The sequence below is a fragment of the Zalophus californianus genome, chromosome 3 (assembly GCF_009762305.2).
Source record: "Zalophus californianus isolate mZalCal1 chromosome 3, mZalCal1.pri.v2, whole genome shotgun sequence".
Lineage (NCBI taxonomy): Eukaryota > Metazoa > Chordata > Mammalia > Carnivora > Otariidae > Zalophus > Zalophus californianus.
Genome location: NC_045597.1, coordinates 150,281,270 through 150,296,993, shown reverse-complemented (window position 1 = coordinate 150,296,993; position 15,724 = coordinate 150,281,270). Strand labels below are relative to the sequence as shown.

General features: G+C 34.7%; 1 protein-coding gene across 2 annotated transcripts in view; it reads left to right on the top strand.

The window, feature by feature from the left end:
- COL5A2 (collagen type V alpha 2 chain) overlaps nt 1-15,724 on the top strand; it is a 373,443-nt gene that overhangs the window by 293,516 nt on the left and 64,203 nt on the right. For both annotated transcript variants that reach the window (XM_027590566.2, XM_027590567.1), the window contains 2 exons: nt 8,684-8,908; nt 11,501-11,514. In XM_027590566.2, the coding sequence (XP_027446367.1) occupies nt 8,684-8,908; nt 11,501-11,514 (239 nt within the window). The remainder of the gene's footprint in view (nt 1-8,683; nt 8,909-11,500; nt 11,515-15,724) is intronic.

The following is a 15,724-nucleotide window of genomic DNA, read 5'->3' as shown; positions in this document are numbered from 1 at the left end:
ATATTTCATTTCACCTGAATGTAAAGGTGTAAAGAAAATATTTTATTTTCTCCTATACAGTAATAAACAGAGACACTGAGACTTGTTTTTCATGTACTAAAGTAAACAACCTAGCTACTCTGTCTTTTTGTCCAACCTAAATTTTACATACCACAGGTTAGCAAGTGTCCTACATCCTTCTGATTTCAACCCTACTGCTAGCCACATTAGTACGAAATAAGTGTTCCATCACTATTTGGGATTGAATAAATAATTAAAAGTTTTTGAAAACTGTAAATCTTCCTATAGATATTTTAAGAAAATAATGAGTGTTCTCTTCTTTTACATACATTCATAGCCACCATGTTTTTAGAAATTAGCATATGAATTAAACAGCAGTGATAAAATTCAGTTTAAACAAAACCAATAGGAATAATTCTGAATAATTGTAAATAATTTAAAGCTTTTGAAATTCAATAAAGCTTGTCATGTTCATATTACTTCCACAAAAGGGTGTTTTAATTTGGGCTCCATTCATTTACTTATTAAAAGAAGTAACTTCTCAAAAGCACATAGATTTACAGGTCAAAATCTTGGATTCCATTTTTGTATTTTTCTTATCCAAACGTAGGATAAAGAAATATCCCTAGGTGAGTTCTGTGTTTTGCTGAAGAAACTTGCAAATCTTCCTTCTCAGTGTAGTAAAAGTATATAGGAAAAAAAAAAAGTTGTCCTGGTTGGTCTCCGCCTCCTTCCCCTCCTCCTCCTTCCCCTTCTCCCCTTCCTGCTCCTCTTCCTTCTCTCTCTTTGCTTTTTCCTTTCCTTCTCCATTGTTCCCCTTACAAACACAGAAATTTCCCAATGAAAGTTGTGCTGTGCATATAGAAAGTTATTAATATAACTTTTCAGTAAGGGCACAGCTTCTCTTTCTCCCCCTGAATATTACTGTGGCATTTGTCTGGCGTTGAGATTCGGTGCATAATGGGGCTTGATCTTAAAACTGCAACAAATAAGGTGGCTAGTCTACAGTCATGAATGTGCATTAGAGAAGGTAAGCTGAACATGAAGAGGAAGAGATGGATTTAGATTCTGAAATAATGGTTTTAGTCTTATTTTAAATAATCTGTTACCTGCTCTAGAAGTGATTTGAGTAAGGAATGCCAGAAAGAAGGGTAAAATCCATTTTCATTTCTGTTCTTCAGTGAAATCACCCTCTAATTTTGTAATAGCCACAGAATAGACATAAATTCAATCTAGGCAGATCAGGACAAAAGTGGGTATTACGGGTATTAGTTCAAGTCCTGAAGTAGACCCATATGGAGAAAATTAGAAATTGTGCCTTCAGGATGAAAGCAGGAGGGCCCCCTTCCTGCAGAAGTGAACTCCCAAGGGAGGAGTGCAGAAAGAGACAGCCACTTTAGGTCCCCTTTCCACACTTAAAGATGTTTTAGAATTCTTGATAGTAAAATAGAAGGAATCAAAGAACCATTGAGAACTGTGGAATGTTTCGTTGATTGTAAAAGAAATTTCAGTTTGATCAGGGCAAGGGCAGTGAATAAAGAATCAGCCAATAAAGAATAAATTAGAAGAAATAAACTGACAACAATGTCTGGATTTTCTCTAGCGGCCTAAATCTTCTTCTGTGTCAGGGAACGCAAGAAAAGAAAGCAAAATTTAGCACAAAGAAATCATAAGATACAGAGTTGAAATCATCCTAAAAATGTTTCATCATATAAAGTATTTAATTTTATACCCATCTTTTGTTTTTGAGTATAGTGGACACACGATGTTACATTAGTTTCAGGTATACAGCGTAGTGATTCAATAGCTCTGTAGGTATACTGTGCTCATCACAAGTGTAGCTGCCATCTGTCACTCAGATCTGATTACCCCATACCGAATATTCTCTTAATATACAAAAATAACCTTTTCATTATAAAAATGAATCTGTCCTTTTCAGGACAAAATACCTGGAATAAATAACATGAATACATGATATTCCCACAATGCCAGGTATTTTATTTTATTTATTTTTATTTATTTTATTTATTTTTTTTACAATGCCAGGTATTTTAAATCCCTGTAGATATGGCCCACATTTAAATAGTAGTGAAAAATTAGGCATTTTTAAAAATTATATAAGTCCAAGATCAAAGCCAATAGTTTTATATCCAATACGGTCTAGATCTTTTCTTGGTATTCTTATAATTGAATATTTGACAAATTAATTCATCAAATACTTATTGAGCATCTACTATGATCCTGATACTATTATAAGATATTGGGATATATTAATGGACAAGCCAGAATAAATTTCATCCTTATAAAGCTATTATTCTATCATGGGGAGACAAACAATAAACATAAATACAATAATATAGGAGGCTTGAAAGTGATAAGTACTAAATTAAAAGGAAAAAAAAGAGCAGGAACTCGTGGACTGAGAGTGACGTGGGTGTGTGTATGTGTGTGTGTGCTAATTTTCAAATTTTTTGTAAGGTGGTTAGAGGAGGCTTTATGGAGAAGGTAACATTTGAGCTAAGACTTGAAGGAAATGATGGAAATCTGGAATGCAAGTACCATATGTTGCTCAGAATTTGCTGCTTACTTACTTTATCTCCAGACTATATAAAAGCCACGATACCACCCATTTGACAGAAAAATAGCTAGGCAGATTTTTGGTTGTCCTCTTTATTTCAAGCAGTATCATGCTGGAGAGAGATTAAGTAGACCGACTTCATTCCAAACAATTCAAAACTGTTCATGCATTTAGGTAGGCAAGCACATTTGGCATAGCACAGATTGTATTGAACTCATTCACTGAGGATTAACATCTGAGAAAAGGACTAGGGTTTGCTTAGAAATTACTACTGAAATTTCTAGTGTATTCAATATAAGGCAGGCTTAATTTTCCTTGTGGTGTTCTTACAGGCTATTCAATAGCTTGAGCAGTGTTTTCAGAGAAAAAAAAAATCTATGTCAAATGCATTAGCAGACTGTAAGTTGGTTTTCCAGACAAAATTGTAGATGAGCATTGCGTGTGCATTATGTGTAATTTTAGTTTCACATTTTGGCCACGATCATTTAGATTTCCCAAATGATACATGGAAAGAAACTTAAGTAGTACCTAACATGAGAGATTTTCCTTTTTATTTTTTCCATTTTAACTACAGTGAAAACAGCAGTTTTATTTAACTGAAAAGCCTTTACAAAGGAGATTGAGAAATGTTGACTGGTTGCACTGAAGAAACTACTCACCATTGTAGACAGTTCATCTAATTTCATTTTATTTCTATACTTCACTGAAATGCTGTATATGAGTTGTCTTCTGTTTACTTTTTCAGATTTTAAGGTCATTTTTCAAAATTAATTGTTATTACATTGCTTTAGAATATAAAATATGATTGTTCTTCACAAAATAGAAATTTAACTCAGCTCAAATAATCATTGAATGCCTATTCTTGTTCAGTTGGTGCAATAAAGAGAGGAGGTGGGCACAACAAAAGTAACAATTTGGATAACCATCCTAAAAGGAGATTTTAAGTTTGAAAAGTGAAAGTCTATAGTGGATGGAAGAACAAAGGATGCAAACTCCATAGGCCTACTCCTTATTCACCTACCCCCTTACCCTCTCAGGGACCTTGAGGCTGAGGGGGAAAAATATTGTCCAAGTACGTGACAGATCCCCCTCCACTCTCCCTGATGGCTTCCTATGTATCTAATGTTTTAAATGGGGAAAGAAGAGGAAAGAGAAATGATGAATGTGAAATTGTTGGCATATACTCAGAAGAGTCTAAAGGAAGCACTTGAATACTCTAACCTCTTTGTCTCTCCCTGGTGATAAACAATGCCCAAGAGCAGAGGGAAGGGAGGGAATTCCTTGGAAGATTCTCTGGAAGGAAAGCCAGCAGCTGGGGCGATGCTGTGTGCTGCTGGAAAAGGCAGCATCCGTGGTTCGGTCCAGGGGGCCACAAGGGACTGCCCTGCTGCTATTTCCTGTGAATGTGAATGCCCTAAGGCAGTCTTTGCCCATTTCATGAGGGCGGCAGCTGACGCTGCCTTGATTGCAGTCCTTTGAAGACTTGTACAGTTAGAGAAACTTTAAATAACGTTAGCCCAGACCTTCATAACCCCGGCAGGCACCGAGGCCAGCTGGGTTAGGAAGGCGGGAGGGCTGCTATAGCTTTCTGAAAATTGTTCCAAAATATGAGCTGTTGTGACTGACACGGTCTTCTTCCTTTCTGGCCCCACAGAGGTCTAAATATGAGGGACACACTTGGCAGGAACCATCAAGTGACCTATTTCCTTTTCATTCAAAATAGGAGTCCCAAAGGGTATATCATCTCTGAGAAGTTTAGGGAAGAAAGAAGGACAGCTTCATGTGCTGTCTTTTTAATAAGTGTATCAATGGACAATTCCTTCCTTCCTTCACTCATGCATTCATCCACCCTGCAAAAATGTTCGTCAAAGGCTAATTATATGACACTGGGTGTGAAGGTTACTGAGATGAACATAGTTCTGGCTCCCAAGGAGCTCACAGTCCAGTGGGGAAAATTATCTGAGCAAACACTTGTCTGAATAAGAGATAAAATTTGTGTGACATGTGAGAACTTTACATTATTTCTGCAAGGAAGAACTTCAGTTAGTGTCTAGGGAATGTCCAGCATAGGCTTAGGGACTTTTATTTCCTCTATTTCCCGAAGTTTTTAAGTAGACCCCAATAATTTCCTAGACAAAGAGAATCACATCTTTCCTGGGCAGTCAAAGGTTTCAATATGGCCATTTCTATGCAGGCTTTTTTGTACAAATATAATTCTATAAAGGAATGTGGACCTAGGGCATGGCCAGTAGGTGAGCAGCAGTTCTGATGACTGAATTTCTAATTATCTGTTGTAATAAGATAGTGGATTTGGTCTGCCATCTAGTGATTAAAACTGAATTCTTACAACTACATTTAAAAGCACATCAAAGCTTTATGAGAAGACACATCTATGAGGATATATGAGAAACACAGGACAATTGAGTTACTCTGGAATAAAATGTGGTCAGATAAAATACATCTTGTCTGTCTAAGATATCAGTGCCAGCACGTTTGTGGTAATGGCTTCACAATGAACTGGTTCAGTTTGTTGGAATATGATAAGGGTAAAAGAACCCTGCAGCTTGGAAGACAAAATTTTTGGAAGTTGCGACACCACAGAAGATCACAAAATAATGGCAATATTATCAGATATCTACCAATCCTCCTCAATTTTAAGAAAGATAAACATAAATAGCAAACTACAAGTGTCACAATATTGCAGTTTGGGAATGTTTCTTTCAGATTTTATTTAAAAAAATTGTTTACCCATGTACTTTAAGACCAGTAACTGTTTAAGTTCTAGGCCTTAAATCAAGGTTCATGTTAACTTGGGTTAATTTTTATGATTTCTGTGGAGGAATCAGGACAGTATTGAACCTCTCAGAATGTCGTATGAACATTTCTATTTGTTTTTTCTTTTATAATATTGTCATTTATAAAATAATATGTCATGACAACTTCACTGCAAATTGTCTACAATTTTGCTTTCTATTTTACTTTTCTTCTCATTGAAGTAAACATCTATGGAGAAAACAGCAGGGCCAACCTAATCATCAGGCGCACAACTACCATGTACAAACCCGAGAACGGCAAGCCACCCTGTATTTTCTACTCGATGTTTCTTTGTACATGTCTTTCATTCAGACATGAACAATGAGAGTTCACTGAGTTTTTGTGCCCTCTGTAATGTGTGTGGATTCTTGTGCGGGGGAAGAGAAGACAGGGTTTAGCAGCAAATGTGGTTTTTCATCTCCTCGCCATTTAAAAGTATTCCAACTAACTTTCCACATCATTTTAAATTTAATTATAAATTCTCAGGGGGAATAGGACCAGTGATGACTCAGAGTATATAACTAGCTTTTAACATTGTCATTTAAAGAAAGTCATACAGTGGCTTACTTCTTTGCCCCTTGGCAACTTGAGGTCATGCTGTCTTAAACTTCCAGGAAGAAAGTGACCTTCTATGAGTTAACACAAAAGAGAGGATGTGTCTTTTTATTCTAACCCCAAAGAAGCCACAGAGAACAGGATAACTCACCCCCAAAGAGTCTCTCACACATTTTAATGATATTTAATTGACAACATTATTACACGGCATCTTGATTTTCTTTTGTTTTTCATATTCTCTAATTTCCACATATTTAATTGTTTCATTGGTGCAACTGGTAATGATAATATATACTTTTTGAAAATAGAACAGAACTTTCAATATTTTGCACACGCAGTACTAGGCGCATACCCACTTAACTCTCAGTAATTATGTCAAACACTTTTGCCCCTCAGGGTATGGAAAGGGAGAAGCAAGCTACTTGAACTTACCGTGAATCTCTTTTTCAGCCAATGGCATTTAGTGTTTGTGATTGGATATTTCTTTCTCAATCAAAACTTAATGAACAAAGTTACTCTTAAATTATTTACTTAACTGAATTGTCCAATGGACTATAGATATAAGTCCATTTCTGGATAGGTTGTGTTTTGTGGAAATGTTCGTTATGGAGTTACATTGTCTCACAGTGATTTTCCCTCTAAAAGTAACACGGCTATTTGATGTATAAATTTTTTAATTTACTTCAAAACAATCCTGCATTACAGCATGTTAAGGCATGAGTTCTATTTTCTCCCCCGTTTAAAATTCCTAAAATACATTGAGTCACTACTGTTTTGGTCAGCTGTGTGTTTTGTGATAAACCTCTTTTATTGAAGATGAAACAGATTAGAAACTTAGTGCCTTAGTTATCTTCTTGTGAATGGCACAGAAACCAGAATGTGGCGTTGTGCTTTGAAAGCAACTCTCCATTTGCCACATAGCTGGGATGAAGGACTAGATACGTGAAGCGAAAGCATTCCATGGGGCAATGAGAAGAATGTTACCCAAGAAAAGCTTTCTAGAGTTAGGAGGATAGATATTTGGGTCAATGTCTTTCCCCTGAACTGAAATTTTTATCTGTAGCTCTGCACTGAGTATATTGGTAAATGATAAGTTCTTTCTATTATAATACTTTGTATACTGGCAGATGGTTACTACATATGTTGTGGTGAGCATTTTGTAATGTATGTAATTGTGGAATCACTATGTTGTACACCTGAAAATATAATATTGTATATCAACTACATTTCAATTAAAAATAAAGAAAAAATATAAATTCTTTTATATACTAATCACAAATGCATTTTTTATTTTTAGTTTTAGTTTTGTAAAATACAAAGTTAACACCGGTGCAATTAAGTTAGTGAACCATAATTTAGACTCATTCACGCATTCCCATCTATCCATTGAACAACTATTTGTTGAATGTTGGCTCCCTGCAAGGTCTGGAGTCAAGCTTTAGAAATACCATGATGAACAAGAAAAACTAGTCCTTAACTTCGTGGAATTTACTGGCTAGCGAAGGAGATAAGGAAATAAATAAAAATAGTAAACTGATACTACTTATGATAAGTTTTATGAGGGCAGTGATTTTTGCCTGTACACATTTTAGAAACTGGTTAATTAGCTGGCATATAATACAAAATGAATGAATGGGTGGATGAGTGAATGAGTTGGATAAAGGAGGTCTGCTTTTGTAGAGGGGCCAGAATGGTGGGGGCAGGTGACAAGCAAACCGTAATAGTGAGCTCTGTGTGCCTGGCATGGGGGAAGGGGAGTTTGTGCAAGGACTGGGAAGGGGGATCTTTGGGCTTCAGAATTTAAGTAGTTTGGAGGATTCTAAAGGAACTAAGCAAGGTTGCTATGATCCACATTGTGTTTTAAAATACCATAGTTTTGTTTCTTAAAAGTCACAAAGTTAAAGAAGTAATATATTTATCTTATAATAATTGTATAATAGAATTGTTATATGTATAAATGTGTGTATATATTTTCTAAATCTGCATTACATTTTTATCTAAATGTAGAAAAGTATTTGGCAGATATTATATAATAGCTTACCATATTGTTGTGGTCATGACTTTCTTTAATTAATTTTGATGCGAAGATAATGCATTGCCTGTTTAAGCTTTGCTTGTCTTTTGTGGTTTAGTAAGCATCTTTAGTTTAGTAAATACATCTCATGAAATGAGATACTGTTATTCTTTTCTACCTTATGTTTAAAACTAATTTTTAAAAACCCGTACACTTTTTTTTTTAAGTTTTTCTTCATGGAACAAGAATACATATTGTCTTCTGTTGTTTTGGGATTTATTAATCTAAAGTTTCTAGTGATTGAAAATCACATATGGTTCACCAAACATGGAAATTATATATTCCCTTTTGAATTATTCTTTTTCTCCCCCTTTCAGATTTTTTTTTTAATCTCTTCTTACTGATCTTCCTATATTTGGTTATTTAAACCTTCACAAATGAAATCTTTTGGGAAACATTACCTGCTTTCAACTTTGGATCACTTTTTTTCCCTTCCCCTGTCATGCTAGGATATAAGTATCATAATCATTTCATTGTGAATTACATATTACTTAGTATGTAAATACCAATGAAGTAACTTCATTTGTGTTTTGCCTCCTTGGTAGGTTACTGCTTAGCCCAGAATTTTTTGAACCCACAGGATGACTCACCTTAACTATTTCCCAGATTCCAAAATTTCAGAAGATTACTAACCCCCGCCCCCCTTTTTCTTCTTATTCTAGAAGGATATGGTGAAGAAATAGCCTGTACTCAGAATGGTCAGATGTACTTAAACAGAGACATTTGGAAACCTGCCCCTTGCCAGATCTGTGTCTGTGACAATGGAGCCATTCTTTGTGACAAGATACAGTGCCAGGATGTACTTGAATGTGCTGACCCTGTAACCCCTCCTGGAGAATGCTGTCCTGTCTGCCCACACACAACTGGAGGTGGCAATACGAATTTTGGTAAGAAAGCTTAAAGCCAACCCAGAACTGATCCAATGACTCATCTTTATAGTTGCAGTGGTTTTTGCTCTCAGAATTCAGCAACCAAAGAGAATAATGAAGCCACTCATCAATGACGTTTGGGGTTAATGGTTTTGCTCACCCATCTTATCTAACATTAGTGAGAGGGAGAGGATAATTTCCTGTCTTCTTAAAAACCAGGGGAATTTGGGGCTGAGTTTTATGTGGTTATGTCTAATTTGAGAATTTCTTGTAGTCATTTCAGATGGTCATTTGTTACCTTGTCCATGCTGGATGCCTCCAAAATATTTGTTGGTATTCTGTGAGGTCCATTAATGTCCAAGAAGAGATTTAGAAAACACATTTGTCTTCTCTGGTGCCAAGGTTGCTCTTGGGAATGGAATAATTATTTCTAATATAATTTAATGCCAGAGCACCCTCTGTTACATCGACTCACGAATGCAGAATGCTTTTAATGATGGCTCAGAAAGACAAAAGAATGAGATGGATTTCCTGAAGAAAAGAATGATATAAATTCCTGGTTTTTAAAACATTTTGGAGACAAATATCTGTGTTTAATATAGACTGTATTTGAATACATGTGTTAAAGACACATATTAGAGAAACAAGTTCATATTCATATGTTTTAATGAACCAGGTAAGATTAATATTAAACTACTAGGTTATTTGTTTTAGCAGTCATGAATGTTTTAGTGGTGTGTGCATCATTGTCGAAATAGTATTAAGGCTTTATTCTCTCCTGCTCAAAATTCTGTTGCAAGTAACAACAAATAAAATGAGGTATTCAACCATACTTTCATGAAATATTAGACAGTAATTTACCAGTTCTCCTCTTGGATATCATTCAACAGTAACAGTGTGCCTTGAATAAATACCTAAACTCAATTATTTGCTAAATAATCAGAAAGATATAATAGGAAGAATTAAAAATATGACACCTAAGGGCTACCCAAAGCTGATGCAATCTGCAAAGAAGCTCCAGGAACAAAGTAAAATTAAACCTGTGGGGATAAGTAAGTTGGGACAATAGTGGCAAATAAAAAAAATAGCAAAATATGTGACCTTCTGCAAATAGCTGGGTTTGGAAAGTCCAGTTTGTCCCAAAATGAATAATAAAAACAGAGCTAGCAACAGCATTAATGCAAAGATACTTTAAGAAAAAAGATGGGAGAGTTTAGCTACATTTACAAAATAAAGAACATACTGGTAAATATATTACCACAGAACTGATAAAAATTATGACCATTTCACCATAAACTAATTAAAACTTAGTGGAGTAATTTATTAAGAAAGGCCTACATTAGAAATACAAAATAATTAATGATGAAGAAAGAAGTAGAAAGAAAACCAAAAACCATCATAGGGAAATGAAGATGACAGAGGAAGAAGCACGGAAGAATCAACACTGCCATTAAAAAAAATAATTATTTTAACAGAACTATGAAAAAAGAGCATTTGCTTTTCCTCATAATTGAAATAAAGATAGTTGGCAAAAATGAATAAATATTCTTGATAAAGATGCTTAGTAACTTAGTACCAAATGGCATTTCATTAACATGATAAAATATTTACTTCTCAGCTTAAAAGCTTCATTATGTTTAGTACTAGACTTATTTTCTTTAAACTCAGAGATAGAACATGGATATCCATCATCACAACTACAATTTAATATTATTGAATGTACCTGAACAAACAATTAGATAAGAAAAAGAAATGAAAGTTTTAGAAATTAGAAGAGAGGAGGTAAAATGATTAGTTGTAGAAAATATAATTGTGTTCTTATAAAACTTAAAGGGAATGGAGTAAAAAACTACTAAAAATTAATTTAGTAAGACAATGCAGTGTAAAATCAACAAATTAGTAGATTTACTATATACCAACAATCACCCCATAGAATAAAAAATGGGAATAAAACATACCTCATGTGTAATAGCAACACATAGGATAAAATGGCTAAGAATAAGCAACATGAAATGTATAAGATCTACCTGAAAAAAACTGTAAAACACTGCTAACACAAATGATAACTTTAAAAAATGGAATGTCCCGTTATATTTTTGGTTGGGAAGACCAGTAATAGAAAAATCAGTAATGGTGTCCCCCTCCGGGGGGTTGAAATATGGGAAATAGGGGAAAGGGAGAGGATAGAAGAAGCTTTTTTTCACTCTATAATTGTGTACATTTAATGTATTTTGGATTTTTAGCTGTATGAATGGAGAGCCTACTCAAAAAAAGTATAAAAAACAAAAATATAGAATATTGATTGAAGATAATTCATTACAATTTTAATAGTTAATTTTACAACTTAATGGACTTTAAATGCTATATGAATGGTGTGAAGAATATTTACATAATGTCAGAATTTTCTAAAGGGATGTATTACTTTGTCTGTTATGGAAATATTGATCTAAAACAACTTTTGAGTTCTGCCTACTGGTAATAAGGAAACCTGTTTAAGTTAAATTCTACACCCCAAAAACCTATTACTGAAAATAAATATTTAGGAGATCCTCAATAACTGTTTGTCCTTAAAATAACGTATTTAATGTATTTATTCTTCTCTTTTTATAGGTAGAGGAAGAAAGGTAAGTTTTACTTTGCATAGTTTCATTTTCATAAAATATCTTTTTCATTCTAATACTGTCCACTCAGGACTGTGTTTTATGGTATTTGAAAGCCTTTTGTAAAGTACAAATTACCAAATATAAATATCTGAAATACTTTGCTTATAGATTACAGCTGCCTCTATTTTATTCACTTGGTTAATTTTTGTTTATAGATGTTTCTTTTAGAAGGTTGTAAATCCCTTAGATTGAGACTATTCCACATTAACCTTTGAACTAATTGCATTTTTGGGGCACCTGGGTGGCTCAGTCTGTTAAGTGACTGATTCTTGATTTCGGCTCAGGTCAGGGTCTCAGGGTCATGAGATGGAGCCCCCTGTCAGGCTCCAGGCTGGGTGTGGAGCCTGCCTATGATTCTCCCTCTCCCTCTGACTCTCCTCCCCCTCTCTCTCTAAAAAAAAAAAAAAAAAAAAAAAAAAAAAGAACAAATTATTTGCATTTATCACTGTGCTTAGTATATACCTTACACATATTAGAAGTTCAGTTACTGCTTAATTGAAGGAAGGATGGATGGAAGGAAGGAAGAAAGAAAGAGTGGGTGGGGGTGATGGTTGTACCCTCAGTGGGGTTGTGGCCCCTCTTCTATTGGTTGGAAAGTAAATATTCACTTAAAAGAAGTAATTGAACACTTTACCAGACACACATCACCTTCTCTTCTCTCCCCTCCCCCCGGTTCAAGGAGCCTATAATCTAATAATCCCAGAAACAATCCTTACACTCAAGAGGACAGTGGTACAATTTAGCCATGACCCTAGATATACCTGGCCAGTTTAGCCACGTGTCTTCTGGATATGGGTAATCCCCCTGAGTGAAGAGAGTTCCATTCTCTTGGAATTGTTCTCAGTTTTCTAGTTAATTTGAAAACGGTGGCATTTGCTTCAGTCTTATCCAGATGGGATGGACTCAGGGGTCAGGAGTGGAAATAGGCAGTCATCCTGAATTTCATGGCAGATATTAGGCAGATTACCACCAACTTTAAACTGTCTTTACTTTTGCATACAGTAGAACTTCAGTAAGGTGAAAATCAGATAATCAGGTAAAGCAATGCTATACCTTCATGGTAAATGAAAGTGATGCTATCAAGGGGAGGTCCTGGCTACTTTTACACTTTTTAGTTAAAAGGGCAATACCATAAATTGTCTTATTTGGAACAAATATCAGTGAAGCCATTTAGATTTGAATAGATGTCAAAGGAGTACGTCTACGAATACCAGCTCACATTTAATTTACATCTGAAATTAAATCTGAAATTTCCCAAAGGCAGTGCAGCGGGGAGGGCACCCTCAAAGCAGCTGCCAATGTACCACATTCTAGTTATGTGCCACTATCTTCATGACTCTGTCATTTATTATCAAGTGCCATCAGAACTATCAGAGCAGAAATGTAATGTAATAAAAGTGTATTTTGTGCTTGGTTTATATGAATATTGATTTTATTTATAACATATTCGTTCATTCATGTTAACCCCCAAATAAGTACTGAGTCTTTGTCATATCCCCGTATGAGGCAAAGGATACAGATGATGCAATGATGGGAAAAACACTGTGATGGTCTCCATGGTAACGCCATCTTGTAAAAGTGGTGAGGCATGTCCATGTGGCATTAAGTGATGAAGAATAGACAAGAAGCAAAATTAAGCTATAATTCTCATCTGAATCTGAGTATTTGAATTTTAGGTTTCCCAGTGGGTTTGAAAATCAAATTTAGCAAAAGCTTAGACAAATGATCATTCCATGCAAATTAACTTACTCAAAGCCCATATTAAAAAAAAAAAAGCAACAAATACTTACACTGGTGGCTTATTTCCAAAATAAGAATCATTATTGAATCATTAGAAAAATGTATTATCAGACTGATAATGGAGCACTTAATCCCATATCAAGTATTGTGGAACAAGAGAAAGTTCATAATAGGATATCAGAAGCCTTACAATTTAGTTGAGAAAGATATCAGCGAGTTCCATTTCTCCTAAACACAAAGTAAGAGCCAAGGCTGCATTTTAATTTCTGGTCTCTTAAAATGGAGATTTCTCAACCATTCTTAGCGGACTATCCCATTTTTCTCTTTTTGGCTGAAATAATTCCTCTTCCCTTTGACTTGTTTTTCTAGATTTGTTCTAGAAAGGAACTTTTTTTTTTCAGTATTATTCTCATAAAGTCCTTTAGGTATTGGGCATGGATTTATCTACCCTTTCTAAATAATTCAAATTCTTTCAGTATCTCAGAGAAAGCTCTTACAGCTCTTAAGAGGTTATTTTTTATTATTTTCAGGTTATGTTAAAAATAGGAAGGCCTGGGCTAGAAGTTAGGAGACTTAGAAATGCAGAAATAAGCCTGCTCTGTTTGGCTGCCCGTATGTGCTGATCCCTTTCTTCTAGTCTTTTTGTAGGTTGTCTTTTAGTCTCGTGTCCTACCTTGAACTTACTCAGATAGAGCTCCATCCTGCTTCTGTAGAACCATCTCCCACTGCCGAATTCTAACCTGAGCATTAGAATCAGCAGGTGTGATCAGGGTATGGTTCTGCCATCGAATCCATTACTAAGACTATGAGGATTGTAAAATAGTTTTAAAATTTCACTTCACAAAATTTTGTCAGATGTGAGATACTACTGAAAGGATATAATTTCATTGTACCTTTCAGGAGTATGCTTAAGTGATCTAGATCAAAAACCTGAAAAATATGTATGATCTTTAACCCACAACTTTAAATTCTAGAAATACATCATAAGGTATTAACTAGAGATGCTACACAAATATTTATAAACAAGGATATTCATTGTAGTTATTTTTAATTGTAAAAATGAAACTGTATTCTAAGAGTAAAATACTGAGGCATTGATGAGGTAAATCAAGTTTGGGTACATGATGGAAAACTAAGAATACAAGAATGTTAAAAACGGTTTTCTCCTGGGTGTTGAGTATGATATTTAGTTTCTTCTGTAAGTTTCCTCTATTTTCAAAATTCCCCATTAACCCATATTATTTTTATAATCAGATAAAAGAGCATTACATGTGAAAAGAGAAATTAAATAAAATAGAACTCATTACTCGAGCTTTTTCTACATTTTGGGTATAATCCTTAATGTATTCATAATCTGCAATTGCCCAGTAAAAAGCATTACTTCATACTATATTAATGGAAATTAATATATTCAAAAATTTATTGAGGATTTCTCTCTGTCAAACTGAGGATATAAAATTGACTTGATCATGACCTTGGGGAGACCAACATTTGTTGGAAGACAAATTCCAAAATAAATAATAGAAGTAAATATGTGGTAAAATAGAGCCATATAATGTACAATTCATCCAATATTATTTAATCTATGTACTTGAAATCATGCTATGAGAATATGATTTTTGAGAAACTGAAGTTCAAAGGATCCCATCTATATCTGTTGTGTTTGCTGCATCTATTGTAAAAGCCAACTAAACTGCCTGATGTTATTTCCTTTAAGTTATGATTGTTTCTTGTGTTATTTTTATTTTCCTATTCAGTTAATATTTTTTCTAGATTTTCCTAATTGTCTAACCAATATTATGTCTTTTCTTTCTTCCTTTTTTGGTAGATAAGCAAACTTACCTCTTGTTATTTCTCAGATTCTTCCATGAGTTATAAAAAAGATGGCAGGAGTTTTAGAAATGGCATCTGGAAGTTACTAAAAACTAGGTGGCATGTAGTATGAGTGTGAAAATTCAGACATATCCAAATGTTGGGTTTTCTTTTGAGTTTTCAGACTTTGGGTAGTGTTCCTATGGTGCTTCGACTTTACAGCTTTTCATGACAAGTATCTCCTGATCTAGTCAATTCGTTAGGCTTATTCACTATAAAAACTAAGGTGAAATAACTTTATGCTTTTCAAATATTGGATTGATATTTTTGTGTCTTTCATATGGTAGTAATTTTTTTCATCAATAATGTCTGACTACTGTAAATATTGTTTCTTTTCTCATCTCCTTTTTGTTTTTTACATTTCTTTTTTTTAAGATTTTATTTATTTATTTGAGAGAGAGGGCATGAGCAAGAGGGAGAACATGAGCAGGGGGGAGGGGCAGAGAGAGGGGGAGAAGCAGACCCCCCACTGCACAGGGAGCCTGACATGGGGCTCGAACCCAGGACTGGGATCATGACCTGAGCCAAAAGCAGATACTTCACCCACTGAGCCAACCTG